This window comes from Aedes aegypti, chromosome 3 (assembly GCF_002204515.2).
Source record: "Aedes aegypti strain LVP_AGWG chromosome 3, AaegL5.0 Primary Assembly, whole genome shotgun sequence".
Classification (NCBI taxonomy): domain Eukaryota; kingdom Metazoa; phylum Arthropoda; class Insecta; order Diptera; family Culicidae; genus Aedes; species Aedes aegypti.
The window spans coordinates 316190063-316213584 of record NC_035109.1 but is presented as its reverse complement, the minus strand read 5'-3'; the positions used below and the strand labels follow the sequence as shown (position 1 = coordinate 316213584).

At 37.3% G+C, this 23522-nt stretch overlaps 1 protein-coding gene across 13 annotated transcripts in view; it reads left to right on the top strand.

Moving 5' to 3' along the window:
- Window positions 1-23522, top strand: part of LOC5567355 (sodium channel protein para) — a 479280-nt gene that overhangs the window by 192055 nt on the left and 263703 nt on the right. The window contains exon 8 of one of the 13 annotated variants that reach the window (XM_021852342.1): window positions 9902-9934. The exons of the other annotated variants lie outside the window; for them this stretch is intronic. Coding sequence (XP_021708034.1) covers window positions 9902-9934 — 33 coding nt within the window. The remainder of the gene's footprint in view (window positions 1-9901; window positions 9935-23522) is intronic. 13 annotated transcript variants of the gene reach the window in all.

Sequence of the window (23522 nt, the reverse complement as noted above, 5' to 3'; positions counted from 1 at the left end):
TTTCGGTTTTGTTACGACGTTTTGTTTGCTCTCTGAAAAAATGTTCTATCTCATGCGCTCGAAACGGCAAGCGTTGCCGTGAATTGGCTGGTTTTAGAATATTTTGGATAGTTGCGCAAATGCAAGTGTTACAAAAAGAGTCTGCTCAAAATTTCCCCGTGGGATGGATCATTTAGTTTCATCAAATTGGTATTTTGTTTCGTTAGTTTGGATCGCCAATCCTCCAGGTCGTCGTCTAGTTCTCCACCCATTCTTCGCTCAGCTCATCAAAAGTCAACGATTTCGCTCCCATAATCGCCATTCCTCACCAAAAAATATCAGCAATCGTTAATTCAACCAGAAAATATATTAGATCCGACAAAAAAATCAATTGGAATCAACAATCAACGCCTAGCAGCCGCCATACTCACCATTATACACTTTTGACTGAACGATATTTAGATCTTAAGCTCGAACCGCCATTATTTAGTTTTGTACTGCCAAACACATATATTGAAACACGTTGCCACACTCACACTGATTCACCAGAAGATAATCACGATTTGTTTTACTTGATTGAAGTATTCTGCCAACTATAGTTAGATTGTAAGACGCTAAAACCGCCTAGTGATCCATCACCAGTTTGTTTGTTCCTACGACAATTAACCAAAGAATTGAATGCTCATTGCGCTGAACGCTAAATAGTCAACAATATAGAAGCGCATTTTCCCATCAAAGCTGCATTGGATTGAATCAACTATCTACACTACCCCTCGTAAGTATGGATTCGCCTGAAGAAGAATTGCAACACCAGTTGAATAGAGAATCACCATCAAAAAAGTTTAGCATCATCTCGAAACAGGTAAACTCACTTTGCTATATCTCGAGATCCTGATTATTTGCAAAAAAAAGACCTTCAGCAAAGTTGTTCAGAACGTCTAGGATATCAGAAAGGCAATCAGTTTGATAAGCATGTAACATTGAACATTTTAGACCAGTTCTATCTTGTGATCCAGATGAGATAGATAGTTTGAATCTTCGGCATAGTTGTTCAAAAAGTCAAGGATATCGGGAAAACGAATAGTATGGTTCACTAATTTACCGCTAGGTGCAAGTTAAATGGAACAATTCCAACTAGTTCTATCTCATGATTTTGATAACAGAGAAAGTTCAAATGTTCGCTGACAGTCTCTCATTCTGATCAAGAAACATGAGACTACTAAATGATGTATTGAGTTTAAAATACTTTATTCACATTGTAGGTATCATCAATTATTTTCCAATCACAAAATGTTTCAATTTACACTCATCTTTGGATTAATGGAATAGTATTGAATTTATGTCTAAAATTCACCCAATTCCATATTCGTACGCCTACCAAAATTCAATCGTACAACATTTAAATCTAGATTCAAAAGCTCTATATGATTTCTGAAGTGCTTTATCATGATGTTCAGATGTAGTTAAGTACATTTGAACAATATTAGCAGACATATATGACATTTAGGTACAATTATGAGAAATGTCACTCTTCCAATGATCCATCAATAAATCCAATAATTCGAACAATAACGTTCATTTTTGTCATTGGATCCAATCTATTAATTATATTCGTGAGCTCTGAGAGAAATTTGGCTGAAATGTATACAATTTACAGAAATCAAAAACAGTTTTTGATCCAGTTCGATGAGTTCAGAAAATTGTTGTGCTATAACTTCAAAACTCTTCTTAAATAATATTTTTAATCAATGTAAACTTATTTTCATTCTGAACAACAGGGAGGGGTTAATGTTGAACTTGTCTGTGAAAAGAATTTGAACTACGAACTTCGTTTTACAATAAATTACCCTAAACTACGCTGTACAAACCTCCACAAAATTGTTGTTATCGCAATATTCAATTATCTTTGAATTAATATTCAAATTATATTCAAAAAAGCACCCTTCTTCTTCTTTCTTGGCATTACATCCCACTGGGACAGAGCCTGCTTCTCAGCTTAGTGCTCTTATGAGCACTGCCACACTTATTCATTGAGAGCTTTCTTTGCCAAAGTTGCCATTTTCGCATTCGTATATCGTTTGGCAGGTACGATGATACTCTATGCCCAGGGAAGTCAAGGAAATTTCTTTTATGAAAATATTCTGGACCGATGCGGATTCAAACTCAGACACCTTCAGCATGGCTTTGCTTTGTAGCCGAAAATAGCACCCTATTTTGCAATGTATTGATTTTTTAAGACAAAAAAAAAAAACTTGAATGAGTAGAGAGCATTGATATACTTTTTACCAGAATAAATCCTGTTGTTTTCATCATTTAAAAAAAAAACATTTGTGTTGCGGTTACGGCAATAGTATTTATTCTATAAATCTCTTTAATCATGTTTGGTAGTAAAATGTAAATTCAAAATAATATTGACGCAATGTTTTGATAGGAACATTAACCATGGATTATGTATATCCATTTAGGAACCAAACTGAGAGAAATTGACTAAAATTTGTGGTTTTGGATTTGTTATAAATGTTATATAACCTAAGATCCAAAAGTATAAAATGTCGATATCCACAACCAGCTACTCTAAAACTGATTAGCATTTTTTGAAACTTGTACTATATTTGCAGTAATCATTCTTAAAGAAGTGATTTTGAAAAAAATGTAAGTTTTTGTTCGACATACTGAATATTTAAGCAAAAAACATGGGAAAAATGGTATTTTTCTTAAATTTACTTAAGTTAAAATATGTCCGCTTATAAATTGTCCAAATGTACTCTACTACATCTGAACAACACAACGAAGAACTTATACAATCATCTAGTCCATTAAAAATTAGTTTTGAATGTTGTATATTTCTTTTTTGTTAGGTGTACGAATATGGAATTGGGTCAATTAAAGACACAAACTCAATACTTTTCCATTATTCCAAGGATATAAGCAAATGAATACAGTTTGTCATTGCCAGACAATAGATAACACCTAGATATATATCGAAGTCCATGCACCATCTAATAGTTTTATACCAACTTGATATGAAAACAGTGCCCTGTACGAAAATGAAATTGAGTCACTGTAGATACACAGGCTTTATTTTGCTCATCTTGATCTGATAGATGGAGCGACCTCGTACGCTCACAACAATTATGAGTCAGCATTCGATGTTAGTTGAATAATCCGTGGCAGAGAGAGTGGAGAAAAACGTTGGCTCTATCCAAACGCACACCTTCCATTTGACAGCTCTAGCTTACTGCGCAGCTCTGCAAACACATCATCATTGCTTTTGGGATGAACTAAGGTTGGTTTCTTCGTCAACGCAAGAGCATGATTGCGCTTTCCTCTTTGCCCTTTTAGGCAAAGAGCAACAAACAGACAAGGAAGAGCTGTCTGGAAATGCTCTTCCCCGAACTGAGAAATGGGGAAAAATGCTCTCCCTCTAACTGAGAAATGGAGAAAATAATCTCTTTTTCTTTAAATTGTCAAAACTAACTCTTTACCACTGTGGGAATGAAAATAAGCAAACACAAACGTGTAAACTCTTCATCCCGAAGAGCTCGTACACTCAGTTTGTGTGTGGGTAAAATCGCTTTTCTTTTGTAGTTAATCATTAAAAGGGTGAGAAAGAGGATAAGTCAAGAGCAAGGAAGAAGCCTGTAGATACAAAACTCGGATCGGACAATACAAACGATTCTTCACAACATACCAACCTTCTGGAGTCCGACAGCACTCTAAACTGCAGATGTTTCAAAAATCACACCCAAAAAATCTATGTTCAATAGGGTGCGGCTTATTTTTCAAACATCAAACGCGCAAATTCGTGTGCTCTTATAAATTTAAATCACATAAATAGTGAAATCTCAAAGTTTGAGCCAAAACATTAAAATTTAGAGGTAGCACAAGAGGATTTTTTTTTATTTCCGTACAAAGAGGGCCGAAGAGTCTCAGATTTTCATGAAACTTTTTCCACAGGCAGGGCTCATCAATATATGAATAAAAAACAAATTGAGAAAAAAACCAGGGTCGCTCATTTTCCCGGAAAACTCAGTTGGAATTTTTTTGTTTTCCTCTGACACTACTTACTTTGAAAAATCATAACTCAAGAACGAGCATCGTAGAAACAAAGTTTTTTATGAAAATGAAAGCAAATTTTCTCAGGAAGAAAAAAAATATTAACTGGAAAAATTTTCCACAAAATTTCCCACCGTTGAGAAAATTCGTAAAGAAAAGCCGGAAAAACTATGCTCCAACTCGTGGAAAATTTTCAAAAAAATATTTATGAGAGGATAATTTTATAAGCTTTAATCGCTTTAATTTTTGAAATGTACTTTTATTTCGTTTTTGAGTTATGGTAAATTTTGTAAGAAATGTGCAAATGTGCCATTTTGAGCCTTTTCTTTGAAAAATCATAATTCAAGAAAGAAGCATCGTAGAAACAAGGTTTTTTTTATGAAATAAAAAAAATATTAACTGGAAACAGTTTTCCACAAAATTTTCCACCGTTGAGAAAATTCGTAAAGAAAATCCGGAAAAACTATGTTCCAATTAGTGGAAAACTTTCATAAATATATTTAATCGCTGAAATTTTTGAAATGTACTTTTTTTCGTTTTTGAGTTATGGCCAATTTTGTTGAAAATGACCATATAAGCCTTTTCTTTGAAAACCCATATTTCAATCGAAGCATCGGAAAAACAAAGATTTTTTACCAAAGCAATTGCAAATGTTCTAGAACATCTGAAAAAAATATATGGGATTGGTTTTAATGAAGTATAAGTCGGAATGGATGATATTTTTCATGAAATATTACACCGCTAAGAAAAACTGAAAAAAAAACAGTTTCTGCCTCAATTTTTCATTACACTGAAAAGGGATTCTTTCTTTTCTATGGAACAAATAAGATTATTTTTTTTTTTAATATTATTTATTCAATTATTCAGTATATAACATACATTTTCATCTTAATACTATCTATTTTTTCAACCGGGAAGATTGTCTTTGGTTGCTAACACCAGAAGTATTATTAAGAACAAAGCATGCTGTATTTTCTTGGTTTTCATGTGCATCTGAGAATTCACTAGCAAAAATGCTTCGTTCGTCTTTTGGTATAAATGAATGATATTTTTTTATTCCAGGAATTGGAACAAGGTTAGAAAATCTTTCCTGAAGAAATTTTTCAGCCTCTGAATAGTCATTTTCATAGATAAATTCCTTTTAAATCTTTTTTAAATTGGTCTTTCACCTTTTGCGATACAGCCCAGTCGAAAAATTGTTTGGCGTTATTAATTTCTGCTGACTTTCTAATACTAGCATCTCTAGCCATTTGCTTAATGTCAAATTTCAAAAATGTATGCATTCATGAAAATGATTTTAAAATTAAAGCAGAATGGCACTTTTTCCCAACCTCACATGGAAAAGGTCCTTGTGATGGTATCGGTGGCAACATTCATTCCCTTTGAGAATAAATACCAACTATTATCGTCATTAGCCGCCATAGGAACTTCTTCACATAGAATGTTTAAGCCGATTAAATGTTAAGCAGACCATACTAAAATCATTTGAAAATGAATTGAAGATATTTTGAATACTTGAACATTAAGTAAATCGAACCAGAACCACAGGAATATAAAGTAATAAAGAACCCTTCAATTCAAGGTGTATTAGACCTGAATTTACTTAAATATAAAGTGAATCAGTCCCACTGCTTTTACATGAAGCGAATAATTATGTGAATCACTGGAAAATTATGTGAAACAGAGCTGGCTGACTTAAATTTGACATTTACGTCACCGACCTTGAACAAGGCATTTTCGAACAGCTGCCTTTTCATCAATTGTTATTCGTTTTTTTTCGAAAACACCCTCAGTTAGCTTTCAAAAGGTACGAGTTATATGTAACAAATGGACAATGCCAAATTCGGAACCATGCCGGAAATATTCCGGGTTGCACTATGGTCAAGGGGGAGCCACATTTGAGAAGTGTGTGTGTTTTTTTACTTGATGCAGTTAAGAACTTTTCATAAGAAACGTAGGATAATGACCGACTATCATCATTTAAACATGATTCAAATTAGTGGACCGTTTTGAAACACTGTTGCCGATACAAATTGATATATTCTACGGAAATTCCCTTAAAAGGTTCTGGTAGAACCTGTGCTAGGAATTCTAGAATTTCCCTAATTGACATATTCTTTCATATTCATGAAAATTGATAAGTCGCACAGTATATTTTGGACATAAAACGAATATTTCCTCGAAGAGCCCTGGCGGAATATGTGCCAGGTGCTCTGGAGTGTCTAAATCAGTTGATATCTGTTTGTATCAAACTTATTCTTTATTTAATGACAAATTTTCTCAATTGATACGTTACACGCAATGTTTTCGACATAAAACGGAAATGTTCCTAAAGAGGCCTTGGCGGAACATGTGCTAGGTGCTCTGGAGTTGCCAAATCAGTTGATCATTCCTTTATTGACATATTATTTTGAAATCACGAGGATTTAGACGTTGCATGTCATGCTTTAGACATAAAACGAAAATGTCCCCCAAAGAGGCCTTCGTGGAACCTGTACCAGATTCTCTGGAGTGGCCACATTTTTTGATATAAAATTTATTCTTAATTTATTGACGGGTTCTCTCGAATTCATGAAGATTGAGACGTCGCATGGTACCGTAATTTAGGGTGAAATTGATCATTTTTCACGGTTTTTCTAGTCTGTTTTCTATAATGTTAACAATGCCAAACAACTAAATGCAGGAAAACAAGTACGAAGGTGAGCCTCATCGACTCATGTACCGAAATTTTCTAACAAATGTCATTTTAGTGGAAACAAATATCTTTAAAATGAAAAATCAGGGAATCTCATTTCGGGGTGAAATTAATCACTTGTCAATGCCATTATTGTTAGTTTTCAAAACAACTCTACATGATAAATTTCAGCTCCCTGAATCCGAATATGCTTGTAAAATTCTTTGCAATGCAATATTTATATAAATAACGAATAGTTAAATTTCATGAATTACGCGGAAAACGCCTAAATGTATGCAATTTCCTAAGGAATTCAATGATATCTAACAGAAATTCAATTATTTCAACCATTTGAGCTAATTGGAACGAATTGTGGTGATGAAGTCTGGTTTGGGGATATATCTCAAGCTTCCTCACAAACTTTCAGATTTATACTATGTTTAAATCCTTGCTTAGAAATAGAAGTTTATAGGTGTTTGCCAATACTGCACCGTGCATGATTTTGAAATTTTACATTATTTTCATAGTAATTAACATTCTTTAACGCAAAAAACTTCACAACACACAATTCGACGTTCATTTACTGCAGCTTACATTGAGATTTGTGCTCCATTACGAATAAATAAAATCGTGTGATACGATGATCAATTTCACCCTTCTGATCAATTACACCCGATTTTACGGTATGAAGCAGACATCAAACGGAAAAGTCCCCAAAGGGGCCCTGGCGGAACTGGCAACGGTGTTACGGAATGGACAATTAGTCAAAATTATGTTTAAATGATGACAATCGATCATTATCCTACGTTTAACATTATGATTATGTTGTTATAACTACAATACATAAAAAAGTAATCACATTTCTCAAATTTAACACCCCATGGCCTCAGTACAATCCGGAACGTCTCCGGCATGGTTTCGGACTCAGCATTGTCTATTTATGACAAATAACTGGCACTGGCACCTTTCTAAAGTCAACTGAGGGTGGTTTCAAAAAATTCGAATGGAAATTGACGTAATGGCAGCTGATTGACAATGTCTTGTCGAGGATCAGGGACGTAAAGGTTAATCATACCAGAATGAAGAAATTCAGATTTGATTCTCTTGAATATGAAGTGTATCTTACTTTAATAACTTTAATATAAGGTAAGACCGATCTCAATCACTTATTCATTAAGTAAATGCTACCTGAATAGCTTGAATTTGAAGTGAATTATTTGAATATGAAGTAAAAATCACATCTGAATCATGTGAATATAAAATAATTCTGTCTTGATTTATGTTATGGAATGCAAGGTGATTAACACTTAAAACACTTGAATTTGATGTGAATCATAACAAAATCACATCCATATGAAGTGGATTTGACTTGAAGAAGCTTGTATATGAAGCGATTCATACATGAATCACATGGATATGGAGTGATTCAAACCTGAAACACTTTAATATAAAGTTAATCAGTCCTGAAGATAAGTGAACCATACCAGAATTCGTTGTTCATTATATTAACCCTCTAATACCCAACTTCGCATTTAGAGAAGAACTGTAAAAACTTAAATTTTTATAGTTGTCGAAAATCCGTAACCAGAAGAGGTTTTCATAAAAGATAAGAAAGAACAGGGATGTTCAAAAATATAAAATTTATAAAATTGAAAACTATTATAAATCATTATTCAAACCATGCTTAGATTTTAGATAGCGAAAAATTATTTTAAGATCGAAATAAAAATTTGGGTATTACAGGATTAAACAAATTGTATATGCTCACTGACGTAACCTAGCGGAAGAATTTCGAATCAAACTGTTTCGGATTTCCTAGACATGCTGATCAACTTTTCTGAAGACCGCACCATTACCTATAGATAATCCAGATAATCAGCATCAGTATCAGATAGAGCATTATGAATGTTTCTGTATTCAGCTGATGCTAAACTTTTACAGGGTTCTATATTCAATGTTTTGAATTCACTCCTCTGGCGCAGATCATTCTTGCGTGCACGTTTAACTTCGGTCACTCATTGCATGTGTAAAGTTCACGCAGATGTCAAATATAATGTTGTCTTTTTACATTGTCATTGATTCAATTTTCCTCAGTGTGTTGCAATACTTTTTCTAGCGAATCCGTACTGATGACAGCTAGTGTATATTGAGTTAACCCTCACACAGATGGTCATGCAAGATCAGCGAATGGTTCGAACCGTAGGTAAATTCTCAAAGTTGATGCATTTTTTATTCATATGTAGAGCAGCTTGATGAATGTGAAAGACAGATTTCTGGCTGTTTATCATGCTACTGTACACATCCCATGAATACCATCATTCTAAGGCCCAAGTAAAAATGGTGCAAACGTCAAAACCGAAAAAGCAGTTTTCTTTTATTTTTAAAAGGCAAATCGAAGAAAATAAAAACACACAGCTCTTTTATCAGCCAAATAAAAAGGCTGTGTGTTTTTATTTTCATCAATTTGTTGTTTTAAAAAGAGAAAACCTCTTTTTGAAATCTGACTTTGGTGTTATTTTTTCTTGCGCCTCAAAGGTTCTATTTCATGTAGGTGATTTTTTTTAAATTGACAAAAATAGTTTGACCACCTGTGTAAGGGCCAAACTCAGCAAGCCCTGTGTCGAAATTCTAAAGTTGAAGGGACCAATGCACGAGTTCATTAGTTGACGTTTGAGCGGTGCCGTGTTATTTATGTGACCAGTGAACTTGGCACCGCTCAAACGTCAGATTAGCGAGTTCATGCGTTGGTCCATAGCTAAACGCAACCGAATGTCACATTTGCTGTCAAAACAGAACCCCATAATGCGAGCAAATGTCACATTTGCCGGTAAAAATACTGCAAAACAACAATCAGCTAGAGGACTTAATCTCACCACAATCACAACAAGTTATTTGCTAACTAACTAGATTCTTTATTTCAACTTGCGTTTTACATTTATGCTACATTTAGTATACAAAAACTACAACAACAACAACATATAAAATTACAAATCACAACAACAGCAAATCGGTGTCAATTGTTGTTTTTGTAATACCGCTCGTACAGTAACGTAATATTATGACATCAATTAGTGCGCATCTCAAGCTCTCCATTTACCTATTTAGCAAATCAACAACCCTTTTAAAATAAAAAAAAATACTTACCCAATGCAAACAGCAAAACTAACTCGAACATGTAATACATTTTTTCAGACTGGTTTTGGTCGGAAGAAAAAGAAAAAAGAAGTAAGATTTCCCACTGTTCTTCTATCATTCATTTGTTACGCTCATTTCCGTTAAATCGTTATCGTTATGATTTAGATGATTCTTTTTCGGTTACGAAACGTTTTTTTTCTGGTTTTGTTTGCAATGCGATCAAACTGCGATTTTTCTAGCGAACCACAACATAAGTGCAAATCCACCTTGTGTTTTGTGTTTCCGTTTTCTTACACCAAGTTTTCCACATTGCGTTTGCGTTCAAGTTTGATCACCGTCGAGTTTTACTTTCGTTTACTTATTTATCAATAGCAGTCCCAACCGCCGAAAAAACCAAAACCGATTGTTAGTAATTTTGTTTCGAAATCATTAGAGTGTTACCGAAATAGCAATTATAGCGTTTAGAATACATTTTCGTCAAATTCACTTCAATCTAATATCTACTTTGGGCAAACTGTATACTCTAACCAACAATTTAACGGTTAAGGTTTTTGAATTTCTCATGTTCGAACCACTGGTTCGAATGGAAACCACATTAGCATGTTTGGAGAGGATCAGCTTTACATTTGAAAATACACTAAAAAAAAGATAATAATAAGAATGATAATAACTGTTGGTTTTCGAAGTGAAAATTCCACCATTTTAGTTCAGTTTTTACATTCTTGATTCTAACGTCGGAAAATCACCAAGTAAAATTATTTGCTATCTCACTTCATGATATGTACCTTATCTAGATCGTTAATCAATTATATACTAGGTTTGATTACTAGCCAGTATACACAAACATAGTTTAATTTTGTTAGAAACAAGGCACGCTAGTGATATGTTTGGAGGACAAGAAGTTACACCTTTCGTCCCGTAAGTAATAACCCATTGAAAACCTAAGGAAAATGGAAACACTTAAATGGTTGTAACATCATAATTTTCCAATGAGGAAAATTTAAGAGTCCTCATTTTTATCGCCCAGAAACTGTAGATTTGCGTGAAATTCGTCACTACTCAGAAGTCCATTGAGCTGCTAATACGAAAACTGTCATTCCATAGTCTAGTTTTTAGAATCATTTAAGAAATCAAGACACCTGACTTCCAGAGCTTGCCTGCCGTGGATTTCGAACCAATCTCGCCAAGCGTATCACTTAAGCTCAAGAGTATCATGCTTTGCGTTGGACATAAAAATCATAATTTTCAAATGATGAAAAAACAATAGAAAACGTGCCATGATTTAATATGTGTGTCCCTATCACAGACATCATTATCACACCCGAAGCTCATTTCTTTAGAGAACACAGATGTTGCCAGATAAACCATGATGATAACCTCCAGACAGCCGCCCTTAGCAAGCAGACTGCTCTTCTACTGAAAAGAAAGCTCCTTACTAGCTTCACATAACTAGGACCGCTTGTGTTCCCTCGCCTTCGTACAAAAACCCTGACGAAGTTTCTAGTTGTTGTTCCAATCAGTTTGCTTTTTTTCATCAGTCAACTTCTCGAAAACAGTAATATGGAAAATAATGATGATCCCAGCGTTCGAGTATAGTTCACCTTGTTTATTTATCCAGAATAACTAAAATTAACGTCGGCGTACACATGGAAATAGCCTACCTTGTTGTATATATCGTGATAACAATGAGCATTTTCGTAGGAACAGGGAAGTCAGGGGAGTCCAGACCCCTCCCAGAATTTTGGATGATAATATATATTAAAATTGGAACAAACAAAATTACATGGTTCTATCCTGAAGAAAAGTCTTATGAAACAATTTACATGACTCTTGTTGTAATTTATTTATTATCGCCAACACTATTTCTCCAATTCACTTGGTTCATGGCCGCTTCTCTCCATCCTCGACTGCGACCCACGCTTTCCAGGTCTTGGTGCACCTGATCAGTCCACCTAACTCGTTGCACTCCACGCCTTCTGGTTCCGACTGGATTCGTAGCGAACACCATCTTTACAGGACTGTTGTCCGGCATTCTTGCAATATGCCCTGCCCAGTGTATCCTTCTAGCTTTAGCCACCTTCAGGATACTGGTTTCGCCGTTGAGTTGGGCGAGCTCACCGTCACCGTCCTCCTGCACACCGCCGAAGATCGTCCTTAGCACTCGGCGTTCAAAAACCACAAGAGCTTGCAAATCCTTCTCGAACATTGTCCACGTCTCATGCTCGTAGAGGACTACCGGTCTTATGAGCGTTTTGTACATCGTGTATTTGGTGCGGGGGTGAATCTTTCTTGACCGCTGTATTTTCTGGAGCCCAGAGTAGGCATGACTTCCACTGATGATGCGCCTTCGTATTTCCCGACTAACATTTCGACGCATTCACCATTAGCCCGACTCTTGTTGCTTCGCGTTTAATGCGGATGAACAAATCTGCCACTGTTTCAAATTTTCTCCCAATAATATCCATGTCGTCCGCGAAGCAAACAAATTGTCCGGATCACGTGAAAATGATAAGTTCGGATCTCCCGCATGACACTTTCAAGCGCCATATTCAACAACAGGCACGAAAGTCCATCGCCTTGTCGTAGTCCCCGATGAGACTTGAACAACCTGGAGTGTGTTCGCCCAAGATCTTCACGCAGTTTTGCACACCGTCCATCGTTGCTCTAATCAATTTTGTGAGCTTCCCGGAAAAGGGAACTGGTACTCACGGAGGATTTGCGGCACTGAAAAGATCTGGTCCGTTGTCGAGCGGCCGTCGATGAAACCTGCTTGATAACTTCCCGCGAACTCGTTTGCTGTAGGTGATAGACGACGGAAGAGAATCTGGGATAGCACTTTGTAGGCAGCGTTTAGGATGGTGATTGCACGATAATTTTCACTCTCCAGTTTGTCGCCCTTTTTGTAGATAGGGCATATAACGCCTTGCTTCCACTCCTCCGGTAGCTGTTCCGTTTCCTAGATGCTGACTATCAGCCGATGCAGACAAGCGGCCAACCTGTCCGGGCCCATCTTGATGAGTTCGGCTCCGATACCATCCTTGCCAGCGGCCTTGTTGTTCTTGAGCTGTTGAATGGCATCCTTAACTTCCCCCATCGTGGGAGCTGGTTGATTTCCGCTGTCCGCTGTGCTGACGTAGCCATCGACTTCGTTGTCCTGACCTTCTGTGCCTGTGTTCTCTGCGCCATTCAGGTGTTCATCGTAGTACTGCTTCCACCTTTCGATCACCTCGCGTCCGTCCGTCAAGATGCTCCCATCCTTATCCCGGCACATCTCAGCTCGCGGCACGAAGCCTTTGTGGGATGTGTTGAGCTTCTGATAGAACTTCCGCGTTTCTTGAGAACGGTACAGCAACTCCATCTCTTGGCATTCCACCTCTTCCAGGCGGCGCTTTTTGTCCCGGAATAGGCGGGTTTGCTGTTTCCGCTTCAGTCTGTATCGTTCCACGTTTTGCCGCGTACCATGCTGCAGCATTGCAGCCCGAGCTGCATTCTTCTCCTCTAAAACCTCCTGGCACTCCCCGTCGAACCAATCGTTTCCTGAGCTCCGTTCCACATATCCGACAATGCTTTCGGCAGCGTCGTTAATGGCTGCTTTGACTGTCCTCCAGCAGTCCTCAAGAGGGGCCCTATCGAGCTCGCCCTCATCCGACAACGCTGCCTCAAGATGCTGCGCGTACGCATTGGCGACATCCGGTTGTTTCAGCCGCTCGAGATTGTACCGGAGCGGGCGTCGGTATCGTACATCATTGATGACGGATAGTTTTGGGCGCAGTTTCACCATCACCAGGTAGTGGTCGGAGTCAATGCTAGCGCCACGATAGGTTCCGACGTCGGTTATGTTCGAGAAGTGCCGTCCATCGATCAAAACGTGGTCGATTTGTGATTCTGTCTGCTGTGGGGAGCTCCAGGTGTACCGATACGGGAGGCTGTGCTGAAAGTAGGTCGTCAGTCGGTGGGCGCTGAATCTTCCAATCGTCGGTCTGAACTCCTCCTCCTGGCCAATCTGAGCGTTTAAATTACCTATGATGATCTTGACGTCATGGTTAGGGCAGTGGTCGTACTCGCGTTCGAGCTGCGCGTAAAATGCGTCCTTGTCATCATCAGTGCTTCTGGAGTGAGGGCTATGCACGTTTATGATACTGAAGTTGAAGAACCGGCCTTTGAGCTTCAACTTGCACATTCTTTCGTTGACCGGCCACCACCCGATCACGCGCCTTTGCATATCACCCATCACTACAAAAGCTATTCTCAGCTCACGTTTGTTGCTGCAGCTCTGGTAGATGGTATGATTACCTCTAAACGATCTTCAGTACATCGGAGAGTATGCGTGTGCTTCCGATGAAGTTGAGAGATTTGCACTACCACGTACCGAGTTTCCAATCGCTAGTCCATTTCGTCCGCCCGTTGACGTTTCTGTGCTGATGTGTTTTTACGGCTGGCTTGCCTGACACCAACCCCCTAGATTTCCGGTGAACCATTTCCCTTAAATGTTCGGAGAACCATAGTGCGCGGTTTAGCTTAGAGTCCTTCTCTGGCACTCGGACGATTATCAGCCGCCCCTAACCTGGGGAACAGACGTTGTTGTGAGCCGCTCCTAACATAGAGTACAGATGCTTCAGATTTGCAGAAGCGAACCCTCCCTTCCCTGTCAGCATACAACCAAAGTTCCCACCGGGGTTGGTTACCCGATCTTCCCTATGGTTACTCGTACCCCGGTCAGTAGGGATAGGAGTTGCTGTGCAAGAGGCTAAGGACCACATAAAGGGATCTATTTTATTCCTGTAGGTACGCGAGGTACCAATGGTATGCCATGCCATGTTCATGCATTTCAATGCTATCCAACCCCAGACATCAAACTGTTCCGGCAGGAGAATGTTCCGTTCATCGACAAACTTGACGAGTCGGTTGAGGATGAGCTTTTCGAAGACTTTGCTCAACGCTATGGTATAGTTGGGTCCTTCCTGGGTTTGCGAATTGGTTTGATCTTGAGAACGCATTGCCCAACCTGGTCTTCCATCGAACTGTAGATTTGCGATCCAAGCAGATGGGTTTGAAGCAATGTGATCACCGATCGCATTGGCTTTCTCGAGCGGAGTGATCGAAGTGTTGGCGCGCTAGCCATATATGGTCACCCTAAATGATAATATTAGAAAACCAATAAGAAGAATATAGTTACGAGAATTTGGAGGACTGTTATTATGAATCTAGAAGAAGTTATAAAACGTAGTGAGTGGAAGGAAGCACTGTTAATTGTGAGTAATATTGATAAATTTAATGTGAAATGGTTTTTAATAAACAAGCTTTAGTTTAAGCTGATCTTCAAAAATACTACGTTTTGGTCTGCTATAAAAAGCTGTGCATCGATTGAATCGCCTCCACAACAGGAAGCGAATTACCGACCTTGAGAGGTGGAACAGGTTTTGGGTGGGATTTCAGGACTTTGGCTACCTTTCAGAATGGTCTGGATCGGTCATCAAGGTTCTGCATAACACGTCCGAAACTTTCGTTGCGGATTGAAGCCATTCAGGAAGCAATCTTCCTATTCAGATCGGCCGTTTCACTTTTCTTGATGAGATCAGCGGTCCTCTCAAACTGGTGTCTACGTATATTGAGAAGGCATTTAGGTGTGGGAATCAATGGCAACAAACTTACCCCTTACTGGAACTTGCCTCATACACGTATCGTCGATCACGGTTATGGCCTGATGAAGCCCCTCCAGGGCCAGGTTGATGACCTCCTCGGTGTCCAATGCCGGTTCTCCGGATCGCGGAGGTCCACGATTCGCGCGTATGCCACCCAGTTGACGTGGTGGTAGTCCTTACGCAGGTAGGATGGAGCGGAGGTCACGTTTACGATGATTTCAGCCACCACCGGTTGGTGGCCAGAGCTTAGGTCGTTGAGCGCCACAGGCTTGGAAAGCTGGAAGTTGCCCAGGAAAAAGTCCAGGGTTGAGTGATTTCCTGCCGGAGAGATGGAGGTGGGTTCGTCCGGGAGTTGCATCGTGTACATTCCATGTTGTTCATGGTCGAAGAGCAGCTTTCCGTTCTGGTTTCGCCGATAGTTCCGCCAAGCTTCATGACGGGCATTCAGGTCCTTGTCCTTGTCCTGGTGAGGGCAGTCAGGTCGTTATTGAAGCTGGTACCCAGGCCGTTGCTATCGGTATACTGGCGAGGACAGTACACCGCCGTGCACAGGATGCTCCCCGTTGATGTTTCCACTTCCACGCTGAGTGCCTCTAGGACAGACACGTGGTGGTGGGGTAGAATGGAGAACTTGATACCTTTCTTGACGATGATCGCAACGCCATGGTGCGGAGGACGCGCTAGAATCTATGAAAACTGGTCGAATGACGTTTGGTCGAATGACGTTTCGTCGAATGGACATTTGGTCGAAAAGAATTTAATTGATTTAAAAAGTGTTGGTTGATTGAAAAAACATTCACTAGAGAATTAATTCGAATGTGGATTTTTCAGATTATTGATTAGATTCACATTTTGTTGTTATCACAGTGATTGAATGATTGAAAACGGGAAGTGCATATATGGTACTACAAGAACAACATGAGCGAGTGCAATAAGTCAGCTTCGTTGATATTCTGAAACTTCTTGAATGAACTTCAAGCCTTTATTATGCGACAAGCGATATTTCGGGGATCCAGAATCAGACTCTACCACAACATCGATTGACTATTTGCGTTTTTGGGTTTCTTTCTGGCATTTTACTCATTCAGGCTTATTCTGCCATTCGGATGAATCGCAACGAGCAGATCTTATAGGGAAGCAGTCAACTTCTGTCGCCTCATCTTTCCTAACCCAGAAAACAGAAAAATTTTAACTATCTTCGACAATTCGAGGTGAAAAAACAGTTCCAACCGTTTCATGTCTGGTTACCACATTTAAAATTCACAAGTCCAAAGACCGGGCTTTAAGATCTGAAACTCAAAAATATTACTAGCAATCATACTGGAAGCAGTCATTGAATAAAAGTCAGCAGTTATGTCTAAAGAACGATGACATTTTTTAGGAATAATGTATTCTATAGAGCTTGAAACTTTAATAACTAAGCAACGAAAGTATTTGCGAGGCATAATTTCCAAGAATGATGATATTCTGGAAGAATAATAAATTCACCATATTTTTATGCTCTCAACGTTGAAGTACTCTAGATTTAAGAAGCTGTATATTTTGGTTAACGTATGATAGCATCTATAGCATTTGACACAATTTCGTTTAGGGTTCTACAAAATTTAGTAAAATAAAACGTCCCGTCTTTGAATTTAAAACGGCTGAAAAATAAAATAATTGACAAGAATAATTAATCCTATAAAGACAATGGCATATATTCTAACCACGTTGAAGATCAATGGTTCCCAACCGGTGGTCTGCGGACTCCTAAGGTGCTTGGATTGTTGTCGAAAATATGTGGCTGAATAGGGTCCTAAAGGCCTGTCCCGATTTTAATGCCAAACGCTTAAGTTCAGGCTAAAAACACACGTTTACTCAATTTTTTAATGTTTTTCTTATGTTTAAGTCCAAAAAACATTTTTTTAGATTTTGTCACACTCCTTGGCTTAAACTTAAATTTTGGGTACATTTTGCTTTCCGTGTCTCTTCTAAAATGTCAGATAGGAACAACCCCGGTGTTAAAACTAAAAACCCTGTGGTGTTTTTGTCGATTAAGCGAACGTCAAACATGATCAAAAGTGTCAAGGTTCAATTTTTAAATTAAAGTTTAAATATGGTGTAGCCGTTATTTGAGCGGGAAAAATTGCTAAAATAGTTGCAGTAACATGCTCTTTCGTGTCATTAAATGAAAACAAGATTTCATTAAACATTTTAGGACCCAATTCTTAGTGAAATTTCGATAGTTAGCAAATCCCAAGCATTTCAAGATTTGGGCGGCAAGGTACCTGTAGGATTCCCGATGAGATATTATAATAATTTCATGAGGAGTTTTTTGGCGGACTTGTGTTGTTGTTCTTGACAGCAGTTGAAAATATCCGAATAGCTCGCTCAAATTATTAGCGGATTCCTCCTAATGCTACAAAAAATCCTTGAAATATCCATGTTGATATCAGTCTTATTTTAAGATTCTTGGATATAAACTGGCATGACTCTCGATAATTTCTTGATCGCATCTATGCCGTGACGCAACCAAGGGGGGGTTTCAGGGGTCAAACCCAAAGAGCAGACAATTTTTATAAGAACTATCAAGTATATTTTTGAAATTCAACACTGAAATCAACAACAGTGAATTGTATAAACAATTATGAAATTCTAAGTAGTAGATTTCCAATTTAAAGACCTTCGAGGAGTTTCAAAAAACCTAATTTTCTTGCTTTTTCCGATAAATAAGGTACAGGTTTTCGAAGAGAAGTTTTTGCACCAAACATGCAGATATGTATGCATATCGAGACGGTTAAAAAGCCGATTTATGCAAAATTAGAAGTTTTTAAAAATCTTTTAATTTGCTCAGCTTTTAGCCGAATTGTATGACCTTTAAAGAGCATGTGAATTTCAGGAGAAGCATTTCTTTAGTTTTTAATGATTACAAATTAAAATCCTAGAAAGGATTGAGGAAGATTGTGGTACCGTTGCTAAGCTGGAAAATCACAATTTTTCGTCTATAATCTGGAAATGCTTCAATACCTGTAATGCAGATTTGCCTTCGACAAACTGCTAACGATGATGGCATTGATTCTTACCGCGAATTGTGTGGAAAAGTTATTCTGTTCATTGAAAAATTTGAAAGCGTATATAGAGAACAGAACAGACGAAGAGTGATTGAACGCTATCACGCTTATGCATGTGCGTGCATTCAAATGAAGCTGGGATAAACTTTCGAACAAACTACGTAAAATGTAGATATAAACGATATCGGAATATTGTGATCCTATTTAAACATTCATATTTTAAAAGTAGAATCTCAGACAATGTTTGTAAAGAACGAAATATTCTTTTGACTTTGAAGGTTTTTCCATACCCAACAAACGTATTTCGTAAGACTTTTGGAAAATTCCATCAAGTACAATAGTTTCCCTTTGAGTAGCGTTGTAAATTTATATAAAAATGTATGCCCAAGGTGGACGAGAAAAGCTCAAATTTGCATATGGTGTTACGTTTTTCCTTTAATGTCAATCTAGCAAATTTTTTAAATTTTTCTGCTCGAATGTTTTACACCCGTTTTACTTTTCCAAAAACACATTATCTTCAAATTCACAAACCGCCCCATAGCCAAGGTTGCGCTACTGCATCTATGAATGATGTCTTTATTGATTTCTTGGACTATCTTTGGAGAATACCTTTAGTTATCCCTGGAAGATTACTGAGATGGTTCTCAATGGGCTTTGTACATGATGTTTGGCGGATTTTCGGACATATTCACGGATTTCTGTGCTTGAGATCCATGCATGCGCATTATGCATTGTCATTGACAGATTATAAACATAATAAATCTACTAGCTGTTTACTGAAATATCTATATATTCGCCTTCATTTATTTAAAGATCATAAACGATATCTTTGTCGGGTTTAAGGCATATTAATCAAAAGACCCTGGCAATATCTTCCAGATTTACTTGTAATATCTTTGACAAGTAACAGGGAAAATATTTGAATTTTATGAATTACTTGCAATGGTTGCTCTTTGGAAATATCGTTAGAACGCTCCTGGTATTAAATTTAATAAACATTATTCTTAGTTGGGTCGATTTAGATCAAATGCAGTCGCGCCTACGGTCATCGCTGGTATAACCAAGCTTGCATTGTGTATAAAAAGCGATTTTTTTTCATGATACGTTTACTAAATACACGATGCGATTGGTCTCGAGTTAACGATTATAACTTAAACAAATCCTAGGCTTCCATAAACAGTACATAGAGTTTTCGAAAATTTCTAGATAATTACTTTTAGGGGGCTATGCTGCCGTTCTACGCCTACTTGTCCCATGTTCTATGTAAACCTTATGGAACGCGGGACAAATATGCGTAGAACGGCAGTATGCGCGGCTTGTTGAATGTCAAAGGGGGTCGTGACTCCAAAAAAGTTGGGAACCACTGTTATAGAGCGTATGTAATAGGGTAACGGTCGTATTTTGGACCCCCTAAGGAAGTGATTTTAGTGTTTTGTTCCAATTAATTAATTACACGACGTAACCAAGTCAAAGAACATGCCAAAATGTAAAGAAAAACTTCCTCTACGAGTTAAAAATGCCTAAACTGTCATGTAGGATCCAAAAACGTAGAAAATAATTGAATTGTGAAGCACTGGATTTCATTATTTTGGACACACCAACGCATTTTGGACCCTCAAAATATATGTTTTGGACCCCTGGCATTTTTTATCGCTTGGCCACAAAGTCCATGACACTGGTTGTATAATATGCTTGTTCATAGTCTAATCAATAGATTAACAATGGAAAACCGAAGAAATTCTACGCTTTTAGTCCAGAATTTTGAAAAAAGTGTTTGTTTACATTTAAAAAATTTCTGACGGCTTCAATTTCTGTGTGTAACGTGTTGTAATGGTTGCAAACAAACGGTTGATGTAAGTGCGGAATAGTCCTATCTTTCAAAATGGCATGCAAAGTGAGTTGGTCTTTCGATTTAAACAGGGAAATTTGCAGGAAAATGACCCAGGGGGTCCAAAATATATAGGGGTCCAAAATATATTGGTTACCTATCATGTAGACAGATTCATTATTGAATGATAAAAACCCAATTTTAATCAATTTTGGAAAATATCCAGTTTCATTGCATATCTGTAGGACAAAATTATTTCCCAATAAACCATTATCAAATAATTTTTCAACCAAATGTCCGGTCGACAAAATTTCATTTGACTAGACGTTCCAAAGGCATTCGACCAAATGTCCGTTCGACCAAATGTCCGTTCGAGCAAATGTCATTCGACCAAATGTCATTCGACCAAATGTCCTAAAGCCCACGGTGGCGCCGGCGGTCGAATGAAATTTGGTCGAAAGTAGATTTGGTCGAAAGGACATTTGGTCGAATTACTTTAAAACATTTATTTTTGTCGAATTACGTTTATTTGAACAGGAATTTGGTTTATTTTTAAATAGTTTATTGAAAGATCGTTTGCCAAAATTGATAACTGTTTTCAAAGTTTTGTAAAGTTGATAAGATAACGTCTTCTTTTGAATAATCTGAATCACTAGCTGTTGTTGAATAAAAAACGGGACATTTTATGTAACATTATTTTTAAATTTCATACATCTTTTGATTTATAATTTGAAGTTATGCAAAAATCTAGGACATAGGTTCCCAAACTTTTTGGTTGCGCGACCCACCTAGTCAACAAGCGTATTCCTTGCGACCCACCAGCGAAAAATAGTTCAGTGGCATGTTTTATACTGAAACTTCTGATGTCACTTATTATTTTGTTGTGAATTGGATTTGATGACAAGTCGTAATTAACATTGACTATGGTGGATTAAAACTACACTGAAAAAAATCTTTTCTTTTTATAATGCACAACTGATTGTTACAACTTTAAAATATTAACATAAAAAATTCATATAACAACACTAAGAATTGTTTGAAAATCTAGACGCCTATCAAAATTCAATAAAAACCGCAAAACTAATAGTCGCAACAGTCGATCTTCCATTGTTCAATATTGAGTCACTGAACCACACTGGATCAATATTTTTTTAACCGAATTTGCATGTACCTCACATGTTTTAATGACCTGAATCCTGAAAGTTTGAATATATTCTGTCTAAGAATATTAGATATTATCAAATTTAAGGATTATTTTACTACCTATTTCAAGAAAAGCTAATTTTGCAGCTAAAACTGTCCCATGTGAAGGAAATTTTCTCCGACAGAATATTTATTATTCTTCCAAACCAAACCAAACCAAACCAAAATCTTAGCCCAAATGTTAAACTTGTTCGTAGAAATATCTGAGTAGCATAAAGGCTCAATAATATTTGAGATTTTGACACCGTGAATCATACTGGAAATCCAAAAATATCATTAGTACTATGAAGTTCCTCTCAAACAGCCTTAAAAAAAATGTTCCATTACTCGATATTTCCATAGGTGGATAATTCCTTTAACTCATGGAAGTTCGATTGTAGAATAAGTATGTATGTATTAAGAAAGAACAACTAAAGAATAAAACTGTTTGTGGTTCTATTTCTGACAACCTTTTCTTTAGTAATTATTCGAATGTTCTTAGCTGTAGAATAGTATTGATAGTTCCAATTGACTCAATGCCTGATCACCGGAAGAAACTGTTTTAGTAATAATATGATAAATAAGTTGCAACAAGTGGCCAAAATTTTAGGAAACATAAAAAACTCTGGAATTCAATTCATATATTGGATTTTTTTCGCGACCCACCAAAGACTGGCTCACGACCCCCCAGGTGGTCGCGACCCACAGTTTGGGAAACTATGATCTAGGATTTTGATGATTATTCTAATGAACTTTTTAGAAGTAGTTTTGTACATTGACTGAAATATTTAGCTCTAGTGAATTTATTATTCTTTGAAAATATCATCATTCTTTGGAAATCTGCTCAACAAATTTTTATTTTACAGTGATACCTCCATGAGTCGATGTTCCATGACTCGATATCGACTCATGGAACCATACTAAAAACAAAATTTCTTGGTTACTATGATGGTCCCTAGAAGCAGCTTTCCAAAGGATTGCTGTTCTATTGGTCGATATTTCCATGAGTCGATGGTCCCTTAAATATCGACTCATGGAGGTTTCACTGTATTATTCAACGATGTGAACATAATGTTCTCATCTTTTATTACTAATTTGAAATGTCATCGTACTTCGTAATGAACTGCTAATCTTCATCTGATGGAAGAATTCGGAGAAAGTGCTCGGGATCTTTGAAGTGAATTCCGGGTCTTGCAGCTTACGGACATTGGTGAGATTCAAAACGACAGGAAAAAATGCTTAAAAAAAACCTTTATGGTGAAGTGAATGTTAGGTGTCGGTAACTCTACTTATGGTCAGTTGGGAGAGCGTCCTTAAAATAGAATAACAAAATTTTACTAATCGCTTAGAGATGATTGGTAAAATGGCTGATACTTTTTCCATTATTCAATTACTCTTGTATTTGTGACAAAATGCTACTCTCCATGATAGTCAGACCACGAAATGTCGGTTCGACCAAATATCATATGCTTTCTGTTCCAAATAAACCTTTTCGACCAAATGTCCGTTCAATCAAATGTACTTTCGACCAAACGTCATTCGACCAAATGTCATTCGACCAAATGTCTTTCGACCAAATGTCATAGATTCCATTTGTTCGAATGACATTTAGTCGAATGACGTTTGGTCGAATGACATTTAGCCGAATGTACATTTGGTCGAATGGACATTTGGTCGAAAATAATTTTATTGCTCATAGAAGCATATGATATTCTGTTAAAAGGATTTTTAGTCGAAAATTTAGTCGAATAGGGATTTTTCAGTTTATTTTAAAGTGTGTAGTTTTGACGAACTCAGTGCTAGAATCATTGGAAAAGGTGACGGTCTGTATAGTCCTATTACTAGAAGTTGCATATGCTGGTACAACATGATAGACTGCAAGAAACCTGCATTGGTGTATTGGTATTTCTTAGACAAACTTCAAAGCTCCAATATGCGACATGCATAATTATGGAAATTCAGTTGATAACACAGAC